The sequence below is a fragment of the Caretta caretta genome, chromosome 13 (genome assembly GCF_965140235.1).
Source record: "Caretta caretta isolate rCarCar2 chromosome 13, rCarCar1.hap1, whole genome shotgun sequence".
NCBI classification, from domain to species: Eukaryota; Metazoa; Chordata; order Testudines; family Cheloniidae; genus Caretta; species Caretta caretta.
The window spans coordinates 10,384,611-10,408,903 of NC_134218.1; the positions used below are offsets into that span (position 1 = coordinate 10,384,611).

The 24,293-nt window shown below is 44.3% G+C and overlaps 1 protein-coding gene across 1 annotated transcript in view; it reads right to left on the bottom strand.

The window, feature by feature from the left end:
* Positions 1 to 20,239, bottom strand: part of CDH26 (cadherin 26) — a 34,448-nt gene extending 14,209 nt beyond the window's left edge. The window contains exons 1-7 of the mRNA XM_048820597.2: positions 20,160 to 20,239; positions 9,771 to 9,848; positions 9,009 to 9,131; positions 7,536 to 7,697; positions 5,206 to 5,353; positions 3,070 to 3,236; positions 2,768 to 2,896 (exon numbers count right to left, since the gene is read on the bottom strand). Of these exons, the coding sequence (XP_048676554.2) occupies positions 2,768 to 2,896; positions 3,070 to 3,236; positions 5,206 to 5,353; positions 7,536 to 7,697; positions 9,009 to 9,131; positions 9,771 to 9,848; positions 20,160 to 20,192 (840 nt within the window). The 5' untranslated portion in view covers positions 20,193 to 20,239. The remainder of the gene's footprint in view (positions 1 to 2,767; positions 2,897 to 3,069; positions 3,237 to 5,205; positions 5,354 to 7,535; positions 7,698 to 9,008; positions 9,132 to 9,770; positions 9,849 to 20,159) is intronic.
* Between the last annotated feature and the right edge of the window lie 4,054 nt (positions 20,240 to 24,293).

The window sequence follows — 24,293 nt, forward strand, 5'->3', positions numbered from 1 at the left end:
GTGGGTGGCTATAATTACTGTCAGCTCAGACTGAAGTCATGGCTTCTTCTCAAGCAGAGAGTATTTCTGGTCCCTTAGAGGGCAGGAAGCCTGCTTCAGGAGAAGAATTCTGGACTTCCTTAGTTCTTGGACGAGGTAGCCTCTCTCCCAGCCTCAGGTCCAGCAGAGAACGCATTTGATCCTTTCCAGACCCACAACAGTGGAGGATGCATTGTTAAACACAAATAACATTGAGCCTGCATGCCAGTAGGTTGTAATCAGCCTGGTAAAACTCGTAACTCAGCAGAAAGAAAGAAAGAAAAAAAACAAAGGAAAGGGAAGATCCTGATTCTGAAACAAAACAATAAGCACCCAAACTGGCCCCACTCTCCTCAAAATCACTCTGGGTTTTTTATAAAGCCCTCAGGTTAGGCTGTGCACTATGCTCCTTCCAGAGTCTTCCAGGAACTACGTCTACCTAAAATAATCTTTACTCAGAAACCAGCCTAGATACATATCAACACGTCCAGTTCACAAACAAGGTTCTCATCACACATCAGATCTTCCTCAGACTAACTCTGGCCATAAGTTTGAGCTCTTTTCCAGAATTCTAAGGTAATTGTTCATTAATCCATAGCCCTTTTAACAGTCACTTTCCTTTAGGCAAGCTTGGTTCATTGGCCCCACTGTCATAGCAAGCCCCCTCCTGAGAGCACCCTGCTGCTGGTACTAGAGAGAGTTTTATCCTCTGAACTGACAGTAGAAACAACTCGGCAAAACTTAACTACCACAATGGGATATACAGAGGGTTCATAAGTAGCCAGGGGTACAAGGCATTATGGATCACAACCAGAATTGTTTTATGTAAGCAGTTCACAATCAACATTTCCGGTTCTTGGCTATATTAAAATTAATTGACTCTATAACATGCATTTGAGAATGTAAACCCCACACTGGCACTGAGTGGATTAACAAGAGCCTGGGAGCTGGAACCAAGAGGGGTGCTAAGTAGGTCAATTAGCAGATCCACCTGGAAAAGAGTCAGGACTGAGAAAACTCAGAGGGAGAGCCAGGAGAGAGGAGGCTGGGAGTTCCTGCTCTCTGAGAATGGTTTGATAGAAGTCAGGAGAGAGGAGAATTGGGAAAAGCTGCAGGAGGGGAGTTAGTTTGTGTGGTGCATCTCAAAATGGAGGCAAGATTCCTGGGAGGCAGCGCTGGGGTGTCAGTGTTCAGCTGAAAAGTAAGTACCAGGGAAGACCTGTGAAGGACTAACGTTCAAGCCTGGGAGAGATGGAAGTGAGTCAGAATGTACTTTTGGTTTGGGATTTGGTGAAGAACTCCAGGGAAGAATCCTACAAGCCACAGCCCTGAAAGAAGCGGGTGCCTGAGAGGCATGCAAGTGCACAGTGAGCGCAGAAAGGGGCTGGTGGGAAAAGTCTGTGGACAGGCTAAGATTGGAAGTGGTCCTGGGGAAGCAGCAAGGAATCTGAGTAGATGGAGCTTGGCTGCTTTCTTCAGGGTCCCTAGACTTGAACCCAGAGAGGAAGGAGGGTCTTGGTTTCACACTGGGCCCCAGAAAAGGTCCTGGAGACCACGTGTGGAAGGACTACTTTGTTAGGACTTGGGACGGAGACTTGGCTTGAGGCTGCCGCTCTGTTGTTTATCAGACTTTCTGTTACTCCAGAAGGCATGGGACTAAATGTGGCCTGGCCAGAGGGTTGAGTCACAAGAAGACTCAGACTGCTGCAGGGTCGGAGAGGCTGTTGGTAAGGGGTACCAGATGAGGAGAGCCCGCTATGCCATGCCCAGCCAAAAGAGGGCGTGACAGCAGTGAGTCCACTTTTCTACAACATGTAAATTCTGTTTTAATAGCACCTAATTACAGAAATGGCACAAAAACTTTTAGAGGAGCCAATATCAGTACACGGGAATCCACTGAAATTGATGACATCCTGTCAATTGTCTTCCTGTCAACACTTATGAGATTTCTATTGCCAGTCATAGATGCCGAGGCCAGAAGGGACCATTCTGATCATCTAGTCTGACCTCCTATATAACAGGCCCAAAATAATTCCTAGAGCAGATCTTTTAGAAAAACATCTGATCTTGATTTAAAAATTGTCAGTAATGGAGTGAATTGTTCCAATGCTTAGTTACTCTCATCAATAAAAATGTATGCCTTATTTCCAGTCTGCATTTATCTAGCTTTAACTTCCAGCCGTATCATCCCTTTCTCTGCTAGACTAAAGACTCCATTATTATATACGTGTTACCTCAGATAGATACTTATAGAATGTAATCAAATCACCCCTTAACCTTCTCTTTGATAAGCCAAATAGATTGAGCTCCTTAAGTCTATCACTAAAGGCTGGTTTTCTAAGCTTTTAATCATTGTCATGGCTCTTCTCTGAACCCACTCCAATCTATCAACATCCTTTTTGAACTGTGGGCACCAGAACTGGATACAGTATTCCAGCAGCAGTAACACATTGCCAAATATAGAGGCAAAATAATCTCTCTACTCCAACTCGAGATTCCCCTGTTTATGCGTGTCATTAGCTTTTTTGGCCACAGTGTCGCACTAGGAACTCATGTTCAGCTGAGTATCCATCACAACCCCCAAATCTTAGTGCTGTTGTGTTAATAACCCACATCCATATATACTTTAGCTTGATCTTGCAAGGTGCCAAGCACTCTTAATTTGCCATTGAGCGTATCCGGCACCTGGCAGGATTGAAATTTCTTCATCTTGGAATGGTTCAGTAAAGTAGCTGCCCTTTTTCCTTACATTTTCCTTGGTAAACACAGGCAGGTGGTTGTTTGTATCTTCAATGGCAATGTTAACTGTTGCAGGAGATGACATTTGTGGGGTACCATGGTCTCTGGCTTTGATCAGAAGTTTGAAAGAGCTGGCAGTCTGAAAAACAAGTTAATTAACTTCCAAAATATAGATTAGGAAAAAGTGTCTGGTCATTGCTACAAAATTGATCCTTTAAACTATTTATACTTGTGAATCTCTCCCTACTCCACAGATTCCTATATGAACCTAAATTTACACATGGCAAGTATATATCATATTATGTACTTCACCTGATAATCCAAGCATCCTGAAATCACTATCAAACCACTGGTAGGATCGATGTTAAATCTGGGCTCTTTCAGATTGGGTGTCTGTGTAGTAAGAGAATAGGTCACCCGAGAATTAGCCGTGTCTTCTTCATCTTTGTCAAGGGCTGTCACTTGGAAAACTGGCTCATCTAGGATGACGAATTGAAGCATTTATTACACGAGCTCACTACTGACAGGGATGTGCTTGGACCTAATGACCTTTATCCCTCTCTACTACTTCCCCTCTCCCCTCATTACCCCAGGCCTTCTGCATATCCACTAGACTCCTCTGTGCCTCCACAAATTCTCTCCACATTTGGACTGAGATTTGCCACTTATGTTTCTCTCCCTCTGCAGCTCCTGCCTCCTCTCCCGCTGTTATAATTACTCTAGCTCATTTAGGGACACAAATTTGAAGGAGAGATCTATACTATAAAGATATTTATTGAATTTCTGTATTTCTTTACAAAACATTCATTAGTTTCTAACCTAACAGTGCTGCCAGCCAGCCTCGCACTGTGTGTTCACATCACTGTTCTTTCCAAGCACACCCCATTCTGTTTTTTGTTTATCATCTGGTTCATTAGTGGAACTGGAAAAGGTTCAGAGATGGCTTCCATGCAAGGAAAAAACTACAAATATTAGGGCTGCTTAGCTTTGAAAAGAGATGACTGAGGGAGGATGATAGAGATCTATAAAATCAGAAATGGCGTGGAAGGAGTGAATAGAGAAGTGTTATTTATCCTTTCAAACAACACAAAAATCAGGGGTCACCTGATGAAGTTAATAAGCAGCAGATTTAATGCAAACAAGAGGAAGTACTTCTTCACATAATGCACAACTAACCAGTGGAACTCATTGCCATGGGATGTTCTGATAGCCAAAAGTATAACATGGTTCAAAAAGAACTGCATAAGTTCATGGAGGATATGTCCGTCAATGGCTATTTGGCAAGATGGTCAGAGATGTAACCCCATACTCAAGATGACCTTAAATTTCTGACTACCCAAATCCAAGAATGAAAGACAGGATGGATCACTCCATAATTATCCTGTTCTCTTCATTGCCCCTGAAGCTCTGGTACAGGCCACTATCAGAGAAATGATACTGGGCAAGGTGGACCATCATATCACCCAGTATGGCAGCTTTTATGTTCTTATCTGTAAGGATGAAAGGGTCCAGTCCTCCAACATGCTCAGCACCTCCTGTAAGGACCAGGGCCCTATCAGCTTCCAAGTCCTGCAGCAGAAGTTAGCCCACTAAATGCCTGCCAGGAACACTGAAAGCTCTACTGCTGAAAATGACTGTGTTACATATGGAGATAAGGGATATTGGAATTATGTACAAAGGATCTAAACCTGTTCCCACTAATCAATGTGAATTTTGCCATTGACATCAGCAGTGTACGACCTGGGATTTTTATTTCCAGGTTGGAGCTGGCCCTGTCTACTTCCCATCTCTTTAAGTTCTCTACAATTTTGTGCAAGTTTTGACTGATAAAAAGGTACCAGACCCAAGGACTCTGGAGGTTTTGCTAAAGATATTTGGTGTTTATGTATAACGTGCTACCATTGTGTATTTAAAGTTAATGTAGACAATAACTTTGGCATTATAGCTTCTCAGATGCAAACTAAGACACTTCATGCAGGGCTTTCATTATGAACCTTCTCTGGTCTAGGAAAATAGCTGACTTTAAGCCTCAAGCTTTGCAACACCATTTAAGCTGCATGATAAAAATGACTCCCCAAACTGCATTCCCTTTTTTGCTGCATTCTTTACAAGAAACTGATTTCAGACCAATTCTTCCTTTAGGTAAGACTTAAATCCGATTGCCATACTGCAATCAGAGGTGATAGTAGCAAAGGGATTGCTATAGGGCCCAAGCCTGAAAACAACAGCATGTACCATGGTACTGAAGGCAATGTGATAATGATAGTCTGTAGGTACCTGTTATTAGGTGATTACAGAATTTGGACCTGTCTGTACATTACTTATGATTCCAACAGAAATGGAAAATTGTTCCTTCGATCCCTAAACCAATGTATATTGGAATAAAAACTATAGATGAGGAAAAAAACCCACAAGCCACTAAAAATTGCTTCTTTAGATAGCACTTACCTGTATTGTGGTTTTCTTTTATAGTAATGTTAAATTCCTCCTTGGGAAACTTGGGTGCATTATCATTAATGTCTTTAATCTTAATAATGAAAATTAAAGATCTGTCCACTATCTTCCCAGTCACTCTATGTGCAACATCAAAACGTATCTGAGTAATGGATATCAATACAGAAACAAAGTTAGCCATCAGAATTGCACAGGAATAAACAAGGGGAAATAGGTTGCTTTTTATAATGAATCAACCATTCCCAGTCTCTATTCAAGCCTAAGTTAATTGTATCCAATTTGCAAATTTAATTCCAATTCAGCAGTCTCTCATTGGAGTCTGTTTTCGAAGTTTTTTTGTTGAAGGATAGTCACTTTGAGATCAGACATCGAGTGACCAGAGAGATTGACGTGTTCTCCGACTGGTTTATGAATGTTAGAAATGGTGTAGATTGTGGACCAGGCTTGGCAGGCTTCTTTCTGGCCCATTCAGAGTTGCTGCAACTATGCACCAGCTTGGCCTGGGTTCCTCTCCACACTGTGCTTGTGGGGCAGCACTCCAGACAATAACTCATGTGATAGAAGAGGGCCCAACTCTACATCTGGAGGGTGGCTCACAATGCCTAGCCTCCCTGCATACAGAGGCCATCCTTTGGTTATGGTACCTAAACACTGAGCTCTGACATCTGCATACAAGTGGAGAAGGAATTTTCTGTTGACCAGTATCAATTCTTCCTTCAGTGGTGAGCTGGAGCCGGTTTGCACCAGTTCCCTGGAACTGGTTGTTAAATTTAGAAGCCCGGGACAACCAATTCTAAAAGGGCTTCTAAATTTAACAACCGGCCAAAAGTGGCACCTTAGGCACCGACTCTGTGGGTGCTCCGGGGCTGGAGCACCCACGGAGAAAATTTGTTGGGTGCAGAGCACCCACCAGCAGCTCCCCGCCCCACGCCCGGCCCCAGCTCACCTCCGCCTGCTCCCCTGAAAGCGCTGCCCCGCTTCTCCACCCCCACAGCTTCCCGCGAATCAGCTGTTCGCGCGGGAAGCCTGGGAGGGCTGAGAAGCAAGTGGCAGCTTCACGCTCAGGCCCAGGGAGGCGGAGGCAGAGCAGAGGTGAGCTGGGGCGGGGGGTGCGAGGAGGGCCGCCTGCACCCCAGCGGGGGGGGGAGGGGGGGCAAGGGGAACTGCTCCCCGCCCCAGCTCACCTCTGCCACCCTGGACCTGAGCGCAACACTGGCGTCTCAGCCCTCCCCGGCTTCCTGCGCGAACAGCTTTCTCGCGGGAAGCCGGGGGAGTGAAGAAGCAGAGCAGGGCGGCGCGTTCAGGGGAGGAGGAGAAGGCGGAGCAGAGGTAAGCAGGGGCCAGCTGCCAGTGGGGGCTCTGCACCCACCAGATTTTCCCCGTGGGTGCTCCAGCCCCAGAGCACCTACAAAGTCAGTGCCTAAGGCGCCACTTTTGATGTGATCAGTCGGGAGAGCAGCTGCTCCCCCTGCTCCCCCCCAGCTATGCTATCCCACCCCTAGGAGCCAGAGGGACCTGCCGGATGCTTCCTGGGACTCCCCACCTCGCCCCCTGGCAGGTCCCTGGCTCTTAGGGCCAGGGTGGGCACCCACTACGGTGGCCCACGAGACCCTCCTGCCCAGTTCTGGGGGCAGTCAGGGGACGAGACGGGGGGTAGATGGGGCAGGGGTCCCGGGGTGGGGGGCGTCAAGGAACTTGGGGGGTTGGATGGGGCAGGAGTCCCGGGGGGCGGGGGTGGGCCACGAGCCCCTTGAGGGGTGAAGAGGGAACCGGCTGTTAAGATTTTGGCAGCTCATCACTGACTTCCTTTATACATCAGCAAAAATTTGCTTCCAGAAACAGTAACAGTGCAATAGGATTGTACTACAGGCCAATAGTTTATGGTTTTACAACTCATACTTTGCTGCTAGAATTGATATTTATCATGAGGTGTACAACAAGAACCTTAGACTTCAGGATGTTTATTCAGCCATGCTTCCTTAGAACTGCTTATGCTGCTTCATAGCAATGCCACTGTAGCTATGCAAGGAGTAAAATTCTGGGTTTGCAGAACTTCAAGCATGACACAAAGGCTAGACAATGACACTGATCAATGTTTAGATAATTTAAGCAATTTTATGGAGATCATTGGCCATGCAGATATTTATTGACATATTTATGGTAACTCTTATGATATTTATTATCATAAGAGTTAAGCTAGAAAGTAACAAACAAATACAGACTTGAATTTACTACTGGATTTTCGCCTTCACATGAAACATTTAGCACTAGGAGAGTAATTTAGAGTTGCCATATGCTTAACTGTTCTTCTAAACTCTATTTACCTTAAAATAGGGGGTGTTCTCTCTGTCAATGGTACGATGTACGTACACATGTCCTTTGGCATCGTCTCCTATAGAAAACAACCCAACCTCAGGAGATTCATTTACACCAGGTCCACTGATTAAATATCGTATGGACATATTATATGACACATTGTTGAACAGCTACAAAAGAAATGGAGTATTAGTGAAATGCTAACTGTATCATAAGGATTAAGTTTCAGCACCAGGATTCAAAGGTTTTAAAGAAACACTGCTAAAAGTTCAGGACAACATATTGATCTGGTACATTTTTGTAGTCATGGTTATATGACTCTACACTCTGGGAGAGTAAATATCATTGGATGTTTCTAGCTACTATGTTAATTCAAATTGTGATGCCAATTTTTGAAAAGAAGCAATTTTTACCAGAAGTGGGAGATCTTCAAAGTAATTATGGAGTCTTTGTAATTAAGGGTTTGATCCAAATCCTATTGAAATTAATAGAAAGCCAGCTGGATTGGACCCTAATATATTAAGAGCAAGGACAAACTCATAAATTAAAGAACAACAAATCCCCAGACCCAGTTAACTTGGACGCAAGTGTTCTGAAGGAACTGAAGAACAAAGGGTATGAGCTGTTACCAAAAATCTATTATCACTCATCAAAAGCAGCAACTGTAAAAGCAGATACTGAGGACAGCAAAAAGTTATGCCTATCTTTAAGATATGATCACTCTGAGAACCTGAGAATTACAGACTAGTGAACCTTACTTCATTATCAAGTACTCTTGTTGAAAATACAATTAAAAATAGATGAATACTATAAAGAATGCCTAGATGAACATGATACAACAGGGACAAACCAGCACCGCTTCTGTAAAGGAATATCAAACCTCTCTACCACAATTCTTTTAGTGTGTCCAGAAAAAAAAAAACAGCAGATAAAGGAGAACCAGTTGGACGTTCAAAAAGTCTTTGACAAAATCCCTTCAAAAGGCTATTAAGGAGACTAAGTAGCCATGGAATGAGAGGCAATGTCCTATCATGAATTAGAAACAATTTTTTTTAAAAAAGACCAAAATGTTAATCAAATAAGGAACAGACAAAGACTTTAGTTTTCTATTGGACTTTCTCCTCCACGTAAACTCTAATGTACTTAACGCTAACTCATAGGAAGAAACAACTCCTATGGATACTTTTTCCTGAGTTTTCCATGGGTTTCTTCTCTTCCTCTGAAGCAGCTGGGGATGATCACTGTCAGGGAAGGAATACTGGCCTAGATGGACCACTCGTCCAACCTGCTGTGGCAATTCTTATGTTTCTATCTTATGTGGTGTGGAGGGAAGGTACCAGTCTCTCGAATGAGGACCAATCATGCTCCACAGTGGAAGAGTGGCAGCCTCTCCACCCCATTACATTGTAGGCCCCAATCTCCAATGGAATGTATTCTATAGAGGAAAGTAGGAATATCCTTGCTAAGAGCTTTTGTTTTACCTCTCCCACAAGTTTGGGGAATGGTTCTTTGTCCTCCTCTTCAAGTTCAAAGGTGGTTATAATCCATCTCCTTTTTGTACGCCGTAGAGGACGAAGATTGTCTGACAGATAAAGATCCAGCCCCTGTTGGTATAACAATGTATTCAGGTCACAAAAGTGGGAGATGACTCTCCCAATAGATTGTGAATTGCAGATTTTGTTTTTATGATTAAACTATTTTATAAATATAAGAAGTCGGAGTATAAACCTAATATTTTAAAATCATTAAAGTTTTCAACAGAACTGTTTAACAGATGCAGTTGTAAAATTTTAGACAGGTAAGAGGGGTGTCAGAGGGGACAGAGAGAGGGTGGGGGCCCCAGGCTGGGAGGAGTCACATAGAGGCTCACGTGGGGAGGTCATGTGCGCCCCTTTGTGTCCCTCCCATAAGTGCAGTATTGGCAAGAAATGATTTCTACTTGCATCACTGCATACTAACAGGCGCAGCCATAAGAACAAATTCGGCACTTAGATACAAAGGGGGCAGGTACCTGATGGAAAACTTTTGCAAATAGGCCACTCTTCCCTTCAACTTCTCAAGCATAAAGGGTTCACCAAAGAGTGTGACCTGGCCTTTTAATAATGCAACTAATTCTTCCCTGTCTTTTCACATCATGTTGATTTCTTGCAAGCCCAAGACTAGCATTGCAAATCCTAAAAATTTACACTCTACTCCCAATTGTAAATACATTATTTATTAAGTAAATTAGTAGATTAACAAACCTTGCTGCTTGTCTTGTGGATGGTCTTTATTAGACTGACACTGTCCTTTTCATGAGAGGTGCTGCCAGCAGCAGTAACCTTATAAAACAAAATGGTTTTAATTAGGGAGATGGCTAATTATAAAATGTCTGTGAGACTTATGTAATATTGTACTTACCCAACAGAAAGTACATTGCCTTTTCAGACAGAAAAAGGAACCAAAAGACATCTGACTCTAAGAGGAGTTCTGATCAAGCATTTCCCAAATTGTGAAGTATAAAACAGAGTTTGATTTATAGTGGATTCTGTTTCTTTACTCTCCAGAGCTTACTAAAAGTTGCTAGTATCATAAATTTGTTTATCTTCTTGTAGTAATGTTGCTTCACACCTGACCCCATAAATGTGTGTTTTTTTTCAAATCCAAATGAAGACTAGGAAATACTAATATTTTGATACGTAGTCCTACAATATACCAGTACTTAACCTAAAAGGATAATTGCCATAGGACAGGGTACTCTTACGCAAGCAAGTGGTCAATTATTTCTTTGCTTAAAGAGTGAGCTTGTTGACTTTTATGGCTTAAAGTGTTAGGTCCTAAAACAAGGACTTATTAGGTGGGATTTTCAAAAGCACTCAGGGGTGGTTCAACTCTCTTCCCACTGATGTCAGTATTGTTGGGAGAAGAACCACACCAGCCCTGAACAATTTTGAAAATCCCACTCTATTTGGTCTGCAGTTGAGATTTTCAATGGAGACTAAGGGAGTCATGACCCCAACTCCCCTGGAATTTCAATAGCTTTCTAACTCCCTTGGGCTCCTTTGCAATTTAAAGGAAAGCAGTTCCACAAAACAAGTTTCACAGCTGTGGCATTTTCAATGTTGAGCTCACAAGTGGGGGTATGTTTTCAACAAAGCTGAGACTTAGGCTCCATTTTCCAGATGTAATCTGTACCCACAAAACTGGAATTTTTAATTCTGTGCCTGCAAAATTATTTGCAGAGGCAGTCAAGGCCACTAAACTACTTGATTTGCAACTGCAATGTAATTGTGGATTAAGTGTTGTGCGTGCAGTTTATGACCAGAAAAGAAAGCCCATCCTTTTGAGAGCTTTCTGTCTCTAGAGTTGTGACACTCTGTACCTCGGGGGAACGCCCAGCACCCCCATGTTCATTCTTGTAAAATGACTGAGTGGTAGCCAATGCAAAGTGTCATGTTGGGTGTCTTCAGAAGCCTCAAGATGTACTGAGCATTGTCGTTACAGTGATGTTATAGTTATGTTATGGGTTATAATTTCATGTATATAGTTATGAGGCTGAAAATGTATCCTTATGGCTCAAAGCAAGCCCAGACAAAAACTCTCCAAGAGCAGAGAGGCAGTTCACATCTTATCTGGGCAGGTATGGGGCAAACCCAGCCCAGCCTCACAGGAACAAAAAATGCTGGCCTAGGCAGCAACAAAAGAATCTGTTGGGGTATGTCTACACGGCAAAGTTATTGACAAAACTTTTGTCTTTCATGGGTACTTAAAAAAAGCCCCCCCTGCGAAAGACAAAAGTTTTGCTGACACAGGTGACCGTGTGAATGCAGCTTTGTTGGCAGGAGCTCTCTCCTGCTAACAAAGCTAACACAGCTCGCAGGGCTGGAAATATTTTGTTGGCAAAAGTGCCGACGAAGTACCAACAAAGAGCATTTACCCATGCTGACTTTTAGCGACAAGGCTGTGTCAACTCTGCCTTGACGCCAAAAGCTGCATGGTGTAGACAAGCCCTTAGACTCTCGAGAGAGTCACCTCCCTTCCTTTGGTCAGTTTGGAACTGCGATGAGGTAATGCTCACCTGACTCTGAAGGGAGCGGGGGGGCAAAGCCAAGAGAGAAGAAAGGACATGATAAATGGGAGAGACATTTGCCATGCTCTCTCTCTCTCTTCCACCTACATCTACAGACATCACACCAAATGACTGAAGTGCTGATCAAAGGGGACAGCCTGGCTGAAGAGCAACCAGCCAGCCTGTGGTGAGAAGCATCTAAGTTTGTAAGGGCATTGAAAGGGTTAAGATCAGCTCAGAATGCGTTTTGCTTGTATTTCATTTGATCAAATCTGACTTGTTATGCTTTGACTTATAATCACTTAAAATCTATCTTTATAGTTAATAAATTTGTTTGTTTATTCTACCTGAAGCCGTGCATTTGGTTTGAAGCATGTCAGAGGCTCCCCATAGGATAACAAGCCTGGTAGGTATCAATTTCTTTGTTAAACTGATGAACTCATATAAGCTTGCAGCGTCCAGCAGGCTTAACTGGACACTTCAAGACTGAGGTTCCTAGGGTTATGTCTGGGTCTAGAGATATTGACTAGTGTCATTCGGTTGCAAGTAGCTGGGAGCAGCTTACATGCCAGAGGCTGTGTGTGAACAGCACAGGAATGCGGGTTCTCACAGCAGAGCAGGGTAAGGCTGGCTCCCAGAGTCAAGGATTGGAATGACCTAGCAGATCACCCATCCAGATGACACCAGAGGGGAAGTCACAGTGGCTCAGCAAGCAGGGTGTATGTATGGCTTGTTACTCCAAGTGAAGTTCATGCTTTAAGCACTGATATTTGTGATTTTAAGTGAGTCTTAAGTGCAGTGGCTAAGAACAGTGAGGAGGAGGTCACAGTTTTATTATTTTCTGTTTATTTCCGGTGAAGGAAATAAGCACAAGAAAGCAGAAAAATGGCTACCAGTGAGGCTGCTACAAAACTAGAGCTGGCCAGACTGGAGGCAGAAGAGACGGCAAAGGCACGCGAGTTTCAAATGTGGCAGGCAGAAATGAGGCTCAAAGAAGAAGAGACTGCACACAGAAGGGCTATGGAAGAAAAGGAGAGAGAGAAATGTGTCCCAGGGGAGAGCCCAGAGAAGGGACAAGGAATCTCAGAAACCTTGGGTGGGTGAGGATTGCTAGGACTCTATAACACAGGGAAGCAGTGTGCTTCCAGCTGGGAGGGTGGTTGAGACCAACTTCTGCACTGCAACTGGAGGCAACACCACATCAGGAAGGGATGGGGGTGTTATGCCTGCCAGGGAGAGAACTGTCCAGGTTGTTAGCTGCCAGCAGGTTGCAGCTGAACCAGAGATTAACCCCGCTCTAGGGAGCATAAAGAAATGTGTCCCAGAGGAGAGCCCATAAGGGGCAGGGGATCTCAGAAACCACTGAGGTGAGTGAGGATTCCTGTGACTCTGTAACACAGGGAAGCAAGTATCAGGGGGTAGCCATGTTAGTCTTTAAGGTGCCACCGGACTCCTTGTTGTTTTTGTGGATACAGACTAACAGATTATTTGAGCATAGGCTTTTGTGGGTACAAACACCACTTCATCAGATGCATGGAGTGAAAATTACAGACGCAGACATAAATATACTGACACATGAAGAGAAAGGAGTTACCTCACAAGTGGAGAACCGGTGTTGACAGGGCCAATTTGATCATGATGGATGTAGTCCACTCCCAACAATAGATGAGGAGGTGTCAATTCCAGGAGAGGCAAAGCTGCTTGTGTAATGAGCCAGCCACTCCCAATCCCTATTCAAGCCCAAATTAATGGTGTTAAATTTGCAAATGAATTTTAGTTCTGTTGTTTCTCTTTGAAGTCTGTTTCTGAAGGTTTTTTTGTTCAAGTATAGCTACTTTCAAATCTGTTATAGAATGTCCAGGAAGATTGAAGTGTTCTTCCACTGGCTTTTGTATGTTACCATTCCTGATGTCCGATTTGTGTGTATTTATTCTTTTTCGTAGGGACTGTCCGGTTTGGCCAATGCACATGGAAGAGGGGCATTGCTGGCACATGATGGCATATATAACATTAGTAGATGTGCAGGTGAATGAGCCTCTGATGGTGTGGCTGATGTGGTTGGGTCCTCAGATGGTGTCGCTAGAGTAGATATGGGGATAAAGTAGGCAATGAGGTTTGCTACAGGGATTGGTTCCTGGGTAGGTGTTTCTGTGGTGTGGTGTGTACTTTCTGGTGAGTATTTGCTTCAGGTTGGGGGGCTGTTTGTAAGCGAGGACTGGCCTGTCTCCAAAGGTCTGGGAGAGTGAGGGATAGTTTTCCAGGATAGGTTGTAGATCGTTGATAATGTGCTGGAGAGGTTTTAGCTGGAGGTTGTAAGTGATGGCCAGTGGTGTTCTGCTATTTTCCTTGTGGCACCTGTTCAAGTATGGGAGGGGCTGAGACTAGCTCCTTTCCAGCAGAAGGCAACATGCCCTCAGGCGCAGGGGCAGGAGGAGCAGGGATTAAGGAAACTGTCCCAGTTGGTAGCCGGCAGAGTTCTGCATCTGAACAAATAACAGAACCCTTCATTTCTTTTGACCAAATCTGACTTGGTATGCTTTGACTTATAATCTTTATAGTTAATACATTCGTTTGTTTGTTCTACCTGAAGCAGTGTGTTTGGTTTAAAGCATGTCAGAGGCTCCCCTTGGGATAACAAGCCTGGTAGGTATCAATTTCTTTGTTAAACTGATGAACTCATATAAGCTTGCAGCGTCCAGCTGGCATAACTGGACACTGCAAGACGGAGGTTCCTAGGGTTGTGTCTGGGACCAGAGATATTGGCTAGTGTCATTCAGTTGCAAGTAGCTGGGAGCAGCTTACGTGCCAGAGGCTGTGTGTGAACAGCCCAGGAATGCGGGTTCTCACAGCAGAGCAGGGTAAGGCTGGCTCCCAATGTCAAGGATTGGAGTGACCTAGCAGATCACCGGTCCAAATAACACCAAAGGGGAACATCAGAATAGTATATGAAAGTACATTATTTAGAATAGTATATTATGCATCCGATGAAGTGAGCTGTAGCTCACAAAAGCTTATGCTCAAATAAATTTGTTAGTCTCTAAGGTGCCACAAGTACTCCTTTTCTTTTTGCAAATACAGACTAACACGGCTGCTACTCTGGAATCTGTAGAACTAGTTATCTGCAAACACAAACAAGCTTTTCCATGGAAGACCAAGTTTTTATTATAAAGGGCATTAAGCACAATCGGCACAAAGGTCTGCTTTATTGCAACTGAAATTAACCAAATTACTCCAAGGTCCACACTCTTAAACACCATACAAAGGTGTGAACGCCTGTCAGAGAAATATTGTTCCCCCTTTCAAGGCATGTTATCAGGTCATCTAGTCTATCCCCTGGGGAGAATGCCGGATTGGTCCCCAATGTATACATTCTAATGCTTCACATGCTAATTTTAAGTGTCTCCCAGGGCTATATTGTGCTATGCATTATTAATATCAATTGCTGTTCATTAACTGATTGAACAATATGGCCAACTGGATGGGGCTTTCACCATTTTCCATGGGAAGTTATTCCACAATCTTGTAAAGTTCAGCTCAGCTATGTGCTCCCCTGGTTACCCTCCTCTTCATTTCATCCCATTATTTTTAGCTACAGCCACTTCGTACCATGCTGATTTGTCTCTCTCTTCCAGTGTATGTCGCAGGCAAGTCATTCTCTGCCGTTTCAACAGGACCAAATCCTGAGAAGTGCTGGCTTCAGGTGCTCAGCAAGCAGGAACAGAATATGGCCATAACTCAATCTGTGCCTGGTAAAGCCATAATCGTTCCAGCCACACCCTTCCTTTCACTCTACAACACAGACTCAGGCTATGGCTACACTTGCAGATATACAGCATTCTGTTTCTCATGGAGGTGGATTACCAGGAGCGCTCCAGCTGCAGAATCCAGGCGTTCTAAGTCCCTTGCCAGTGTGGACACCTCAGGAGTTATGGCTCCTGGAGCTGATTTAACGTACTCTCACTTGCAAGTGTAGCCAAGCCCTAATTGACTCAGGTCTTTAATTTCTGCCTTTCCTTCTCTGTAAACATTTCCCTCAGACTTACTGTATCTGCTCCTTCTGAGAGAAGACTTAGAAATTCTGCTCTGTTTGCTGAATATATCTGTATTATTATTCCTCACTACCACCCATTCCAGACACTCTCGCAGAGTAGGGTGGCATTTAATAGATTTCACACCACAGATTTGCCAAACATTTTCTGATAAGCTGTGAGAAGCACTTCCAGATCCCATCCTTAGCAGGAGCCATCTTTAACAATCAGTTTGCTCTGCAGTAAGCACCAGTGCTGTGTCCTGTTATTTGGCAGAGCTCTCCATTTCTTAAATATTCAGGTAACACAGCTATTCAATCGTTTCTCACAAAATCTTACAAGGGGAAGAAAAAGGGAAAAACCTTTCCCCCTCTAGAGAATCAAGCCCAGATCCTGCATGGCTATACAACAACAGGGCTTCCTTGACTTCAAAGATGAGGATTTGAACCTTAAATACTGTTTAGCAAATTGCTCTTCTGGAAAATCCATTACAATGCAAATAGACATTCACTCACAGTAATTTTAAAAGGGACAGGCACACTGGAGGAGCTGACCGAGCTGGGTACTGGCTTCTGCAAGTGACAGCCCAACATACTTCTGCTTTCACTGCTATGGTTCCTGGCCTGGTCGCTGGCCATGGCCCTGCTGGTCTCTCTCGTTGTCGCTAGAACCCTGCAGCTCTGCAGATATCTGCTTTATATCCATGGCTATCTGCACCCAAGGATATCAATTGTGTATCCAAGCAGGGCTCTAGTTGCACTGAGATCCAACCTACAGATTCGGTCTGGGTTACCCTTGGCAGCTCTATCTTCTCCCTGCAGAGCTGGACTGGATCTGACTGGTGCTCAAACTGTTCACCAGTTTTGTACCCCAACAGAACTCAATATGGATTGGCTAGGAGCTTCTAACTGTGGGGGGTATGTGTACATGCAGGAATGTCTGCCCTAATTAATGGGGGGAGAGAGAGATGTGTGTATATGCAGGAATGTCTGCCCTTAATGAAGCCTTCTACACCAGCATCAAAACAGCTACCAGACATGGCTTTTAACTTCCTGCACTCACTCTAGTGTGATGAAATAACAATTACTACTTTGCAGTCACTCAAGGCTCTATACTGACACCTTGTCTGGGAACGTTTCCATATCAACTCAGAGCAAGTAGAAACAGCAGCTGTAATTACACCATGAAATTAGAAAATAAATGGGGGTTACACCGACACTACTAATGAAATTAAGACTAACACTAGTGTTACAGAACATCATGTCATTGATGCATCCCCTGAATCCCTGCCCAGGAAGAGTGTAAAAATAACTACAGCTTGTGAATTATTTGACCCACCATATTTGAAGGTCCTGAACCCATGAGCCAAGTATTTGGGGGCATAGCTGAACTACTTTTAATTGAGAAACTTCACTGAAGACATTTTTAAACACCAGAAAATAATAGACTAGACCACTGGTCCATCTAATCAGATGTCCTAACTCTGACAATGCTAGATGCTTTAGAAGGAGATATAAAACAACACACCTAGCTAACTTATTTCAGTTACCTTGCACAGGATCAGCTAATAAGAACTTCAAGCACAAAACCATAAATATGTATAGAAGTATTAGCATCAGTGTTCTACAAAAAGGGAACGGACTTCATTATTATTTTTAGACAGGGGTATATTTTATACTAGTCTTTATGTTATCCAAATAGTATGATAATGAAATTATAGTATTTATATCAGTGCATTTTTATAACCGCATTATAGACAGTATATATACATGTGAAGATTATAAAAAATATAGGTTGTCTGTCTAATTGGTTCAAGTATATATAAAATATATATATTTACAGTAGTTCTAAGTATGAATTATTAAATTGTACTTTTTTTCTATTAATGCTAGTAGTTTATAAATGAACAGGTATGAAATACGCATGTATTTACTAATTGATAATCAACTGATTTCGCATTCTGTGGGTTCTCCTACTTGTGTTTAAATAAGGCCCTGATTCTGCAGAGACTTTCACAAATGCTTAACTTCAAGCATGTCACTACAGTAGAACCTCAGGGTTACGAACACTTCGGGAATGGAGGTAGTTCATAATTCTGAAATGTTTGTAAGTCTGAACAAAATGTTATGGTTGTTCTTTCAAAAGTTTACAACTGAATATTGACTTAATACAGCTTTGAAACTTTACTATGCAGAAGAAAATGTGGCTTTTAGCCATCTTAATTTAAATGAAACAACCACAGAAACAGTTTCCTTACCTTGTGAAATCTTTTTTTAACTTTCCCTTTTTTTTTTTTAGTCATTTACCTTTAACACAGTACTGTACTAGATTTGCTTTTTTTAATTTTTATTTCTGCTGCTGCCTGATTGTGTAGTTTCGGTTCCAAGTGAAGCATGTTGTTGACCCGTCGGTTCGTAACTCTGGTGTTCGTAACCCTGAGGTTCTGCTGTAGTTCCACTCAACTTAATGAGACCATTCATATACTTTACAGTAATTCTTTGTAGAACTGGGGACTGAGATTGGTACCAACACTTTTTATGTATTATTTCCATTGTTTTACCTTGTAGCAATATCCTTCCAACTTGTTTGGTTATGTTTTGCACAAAGGAACCTATTTCACAGAATCATAGAACTGGAAGGGACCTCGAGAGGTCATCTAGTCCAGTCCCCTGCACTCAAGGCAGGACTAAGTATTATTTAGACTATCCCTGACAGATTTTTGTCCAACCTGCTCTTAAAAATCCCCAGTGATGGAGCTTCCACAACCCAGTGCCACCCAGAGGATTCAGGGGACCTAGGGCAAAGCAATTTTGGGGGCCCCTTCCATAAAAAAAGTTGCAATACTATAGTATATTGCCCCGGGGCCTGGGGCAAATTGCCCCACTTGCCTCCCCTCCGCCCCCGGGGTGGTTCTGCCACAACCTCCGTCGGCAATTTATTCCAGTGCTTAACCACTCTGACAGGAAGTTTTTGCTAATTTCTAACCTAAACCACCCTTGCTGCAATTTAAGCCCATTGCTTCTTGTCCTATCCTCAGAGGTTAAGGAGAACAATTTTTCTCCCTCCTCCTTGTAACAACCTTTTATGTACTTGAAAACTGTTATGTCCCCACTCAGTCTTCTCTTCTCCAGACTAAACAAACCCAATTTTTTCAATCTTCCCTCATATGTCATGTTTTCTAGACATTAATCATTTTTGTTGCTCTTCTCTGGACTTCTCCAATCTGTCCACATCTTTCCTGAAATGTGGTGCCCAGAACTAGACACAATACTCCAGCTGAAGCCAAATTAGCACGGAGTAGAGTTGAAGAATTACTTCTCATGTCTTGCTGACAATACTCCTGCTAATACATCCCAAAATGATTGCTTTTTTTGCAACAGCGTTACACTGTTCACTCATATTTAGCTTGTGATCCACTATGACCCCCAGATCCCTTTCCACAGTACTCCTTCCTAGGCAGTCATTTCCCATTTGGTATGTGTGCAACTGATTCTTCCTAAGTGGAGTACTTTGCATTTGTCCTTATTGAATTTCATCCTGTTTACTTCAGACCATTTCTCCAGTTTGTCCAGATCATTTTGAAGTTTAATCCTATCCTCCAGAGCACTTGCAACCTCCCCACAGCTTGGTATCATCTGCAAACTTTACTCTCTATGCCATTATCTATATCACTGATGAACTGGAGTACTTGTGGCACCTGCTCAAAAAAATTTGTTAGTCTCTAAGGTACCACAAGTCCTCCTTTTTGTGGATACAGACTAACACAGCTGTTACTCTGAAATCTGTGGTTGATGAATTGATCATTTGTAGGCTTGGAAGGATTAGATTTTTGTTGGTAAACGTTGAGTTCACCGTACCTACACAAACAGACACATTTCCATCCATGATCATTTAAATTTACAGCTAGCCAATGTAAGAAAAATTCTGTTTCAAAATGTACTAGTATTTGATTTAAGGATATTTACCTTGTATATTTTGACATATACTGTTGTCAACTTGTGTTTTAATGGTTATAAAAGCCTTAACTTTTTGAATCTCATCTACTGTCATTAAATAATTAGTGTCTGGCCCCTCCTTAACTTCCCACAACTATGAAAATTTAAATTGATTCACAGTCAAAATGTTTTAAAAGGAAATTATTGAACAAAAAAAAACAACAAATTCTGCCAAGCCTACCTCTTGGAGATCAGCACATCTTTGAAGAAGGTAGGTTAACAGGCAAACAATTTCAAGGGCAAAGATTTTGATTTCCAAAGGCTTCCCCCCTATAAGCGGCGTTCCCACAGTGGGGGAGTTTAATGCGGGGTGGGGGGGTTGCTGGTGGCACTGAATTACTCATACCGGTGCGGGGGAAGCCGAGGCAGACTCCGTGTATCCTTTCCACGGGGGGAAAGGGAGACCCATCTGCAGGCTGCGGAGCCTTTCTCCGGAGCTTCCCCAGCTCCCGCATCCGCTGCCTGGGCACAGCTCCAGCCTCTTCCAGCGCACGGTGCCCGAACGCGCCCTGCCCAGCCACCACGGGGCGCCCTGTCCCCCACGGACACCCCCGCACCTACCGCCAGGAGAAGCAGCAGCGCCAGACCCGCCATGGCCAGCAGAGCCGGCGGCGACCGGAGCGCGAGCTGGGCTGAGCCGCGCCACCGCAGCCTCCCCGCTTATGAAGCGGGCTGGAGGAGCCGCCTGGGCGGCCAGGTGCCGCCCCTCCGTCCCCTGCGGGGATACCGCGGCCGCTCCCCGGAGAGGCGGGGGCCCGCGGAGCGATGGGGGGGGCGGGGAGCTCCCGCCTCCCCCCAACCCCCCCCCCCCCCACACACACGCTGGCTCAGGGGAGATGTCCGCGGCCGTCGTCAGTAGTTGCTGGGCAGCTCCCCGCCCCCGGTTGCAAAGTGCGGGCAACACGCTCCGCTTCGGACGCAGAGTTTGGGGCCGGGACCCATCGGTGCAGGGGCCAGCGCCGGGAAGAAGGGGGTGGGCGCGCTACACAGGGCCCCCGGGGAAAGGGGTGCGGGGTCGGGGGAAGCTGCAGGGCCCCTGCCGTTCTTCTGGGGCGTTGTCCGAGCCCACGCCCCACCCCCGCGGCGTGGTCCTGCGGCCCCCCCACTTCCCCTGGCTGTAGCGGGGCGGCTGAGAGTGAGGAAGGGAGGGTGGTGGGAGTCAGCTGTGCCCCTAACGGGAGGCTGTGCCCAGGCATCTTGTGGACAACACCAGGCTCCGCTCCGGGGAGATGATGCAGATGTTTAAAATAGGCTCATGCAGCAGTCTGCTCTGCTGGGCTCCACCTTGGCTGTGCTTGAGTGTAACCATGGGCTCTGCCTGGCTTCTTGAGTGTGGCGGAATAAGTAGCGGAATCTCTAAAGCGCTACCCACTTGTAGCGCTAAAATGAGACACACACCCTAGGTGCATGGGTGCTGGAACTGGGGCGGCTGCAACCCCTGGCTTGAAATGGTTTCCATCTCATACAGGGTTTACGGTTTAGTTCAATGGCTCTCAGCGCCCCCACTCTACAAATTGTTCCAGCACCTGTCTCACTGCGTTGTCCAGGTCTCTGATCTTCCATCTCCTTTCTTTCCGCTGCGGTGACCGACTTCACACTGTTGACAGACATCATCATCACTAGATGAATGGGGCAGTTTGCCCCTCCCTGTTGTTCCAGGCTCTCTGCAAACTCAAATAGTTCATCTCTGCATCAGTTAGTCAAGGACACTTTTTTGTGGTTTTCTTCACAACCACACCAGGTGGAGATTTCTTTGAAGAAGACTGAAACCTGAGATTCTGGAGAACAACACAGTATCTACAGAAAGGTGGAGTGTGTTGTCTAGGCTGGTACCAGCTTATTTCGAGCTTCAGTCAAGGGCACGCAGCGCCTCGGGGAGAGCTCAACACCTGCCACGCCCTGGCCCACAGTGTCTAAGGCAGGGATCGGCAACCTTGGCAGGTGGCCCCTCAGGGAAATCCGCTGGCAGGCCAGGACGGTTTGTTTACCTGCCGTGTCCGCAGGTTCGGCCGACCGCAGCTCCCACTGGCCGCGGTTCGCCGCTCCAGGCCAATGGGGGCTGCGGGAAGTGGCGCGGGCCGAGGAATGTGCTGGCCGCTGCTTCCCGCAGCCCCCATTGGCCTGGAACAGCGAACCGCAGCCAGTGGGAGCTGCCATCGGCCAAACCTGCGGATGCTGCAGGTAAACAAACCGTCCCGGCCTGCCAGCGGATTTCCCTGACGGGCCGCATGCCAAAACTTGCCGATCCCTGGTCTAAGGTCTTGTCTGCATCAGGGCGTTTTTGTACCATTGTAGCTTAACAGATGTAGCTCCACTGGGGCAAACCCCTCGTGTAGACTCATTTCACCAGCGTAAAACAGGGTTGTCACCAAGCTGCCCTCCTCAAAATGTCACTTCCAATGGAGTGCAGGTAGATCAGGGTGTGCTGCTCTATTACAGCTACATCAGCGTCACTGCCACCCTCTGATGCAAACATTCCTGATGCTGACAAGGACTAGGTGATTTTCTTTAATATGCTCTTTCACTTCTAATGTCAAGCTAAATTGAAATACAGCAAATCACGTCGTGAGCAGCTTGACCCATGTCAGTCCCACACTGGCTCTAGCCTTTCTCCACTGGTGGTTTAAATGAGCACCATTTCTGCTGATGCTACAATTCTAGCTGGTAACTCTGAGCTCATTGTATCAGTGAGGTATGTACCAGGACAGTAAAGACCACAACGTGTTAATGCATCATACTTTCTGTCATTTATCAATCAGTCCCAGAACCAAAAGAAATGAAACACTACCTCTCCTCTAAGAACCCAAGCCACAAAAAAGGAGACCTGCTGTAGGCAAGGAAATGCCCCCATTCCCCGTAGTTCAGTGCAGGAGCAAGTGTAGTGGTAGATGAATCACATATTACATTTACTGAGTAGCCTGACCATTCACACATGGATACCCAGTGTCTGTTCATGAGCTTGGATTCTGGTGCCTTCACCAGCAGAAAGGGTGAAAATACGACCGTCAATTTAACTGGCCAAAATCATAGAAAAAATCTGGGTTTATATGCAAAGAGTGTCCTAGGAAATTAAGATGATTTCATGCAGCTGCTTTGGTAAATACAGCCTATAAAATGAGGCAAAGCTCATATCATCAGCTCCTTACACTGAGTTTCTGCAGCCATTGCATGCCATGTGTGAAATCCAGGGATAATTGCAGTCAAGGGACCGTAGATTGCCTCCTCAGTGCATGCCTGTGGACAGACGTCCTCAAAGGGTTGGGAAGGTTATGAGAGCATGGTCCCTTGGTACTGAAGGAAGAAGTCTGCATCACAGCATAATCTGTGAACCCCCTGTGTACAGGTGAGCTCAGGAAAGGACTGTAGCCCAGTTGCCGGCCCTTACAAACACAGTTGAGCCCTCTGTGACTTTGAGTAAGTCATTTAGACTAGAGGTTCTCAACCAGGGGTACACGTACCTCTGGGGGGACCAGAGATCTTCCAGGGGGGTACATCAACTCATCTAGACGTTTGCCTAGTTTTACAACAGGCTACATAAAAAGCACTAGTGAAGTCAGTACAAACTAAAACTCCATACAGACAATGACTTGTTTATACCACTCCATATACTATACATTGAAATGTAAGTACAATACTTATAATCCAACTGATTTATTTTACAATGATATGGTAAAAACGAGAAAGTAAGCAATTTTTCGGTGATAATGTGCTGTGACACTTCTGTATTTTTATATCAGATTTTGTAAGCAAGTAGTTTTTAAGTGAGGTGAAACTTGGCGGTACACAAGGCAAATCAGACTCCTGAAAGGGGTACAGTAGTCTGGAAAGGTTGGGAGCCGCTGATTTAGACAAAGACCTAATGGGAGTTAGGTGCCTAAATACCTTTGAGGATCTGGGCCTTTGTCTGTTTCCTCACTGGTAAAATAGGGGCAATACCCACTGTGAGAGATAAACGTCAATATTGACACAAAAATGGTTATTATTAAAGTTATAATTTATTCATATCATGTTAGGTTGTTACAAACTTTTCCACACCTTAACTAAACTTGAAGAAATAGCAGTATTTGTAAGTACTTGTATACACATGGTGCTTGGAAAATAATTTATATACTTATGTTTTCAGTTGATTGTTTTATTAAAGTGTTCAGGCTAATTAAAAAAAAAACAGAAGAAATCTCTGATTTCTCCCAATAAGTGACAGGCACAAGCAGCTTTGTTTTTGCAGAGTTTGTTTCATAGGAGTTTTTAATTGTGAACTGTGGGTGAAGTTATTGTAGATCCCACTTTTTGGAACTATTTAGATAACAGGGCAACATCCATGAGGAATGTCTGTCAAAGAGCCAGACACCGCCCACTTGTCAAGAAACATGAAGATGTTCTTTTTCTCAGAGTTGAGAGAGAAGTGGTGTGTAGCACCTCGTTGGTCAATGCCACAAAGACCAAGGCTGGAGCCTCTTCTCTTCTCCTTCTCTCTTCACAGAGGAAAAATTTCAGTTTAAAACTCATACAAAGAATTCTAGGAATATTTTAATTAAAAATTGATTCCTTCTATAAACACTCTGAAATCTTTACATAACTTTAAGGAAAACAGGTATTGTTGGGAAATGTAGAAAATCATTTATTCCTTAAATGCTTAGAAACAGCTTAAGCTGCTCTGAGATGTTTATTTACTAAAGTTTTGCGTTTATATAAATA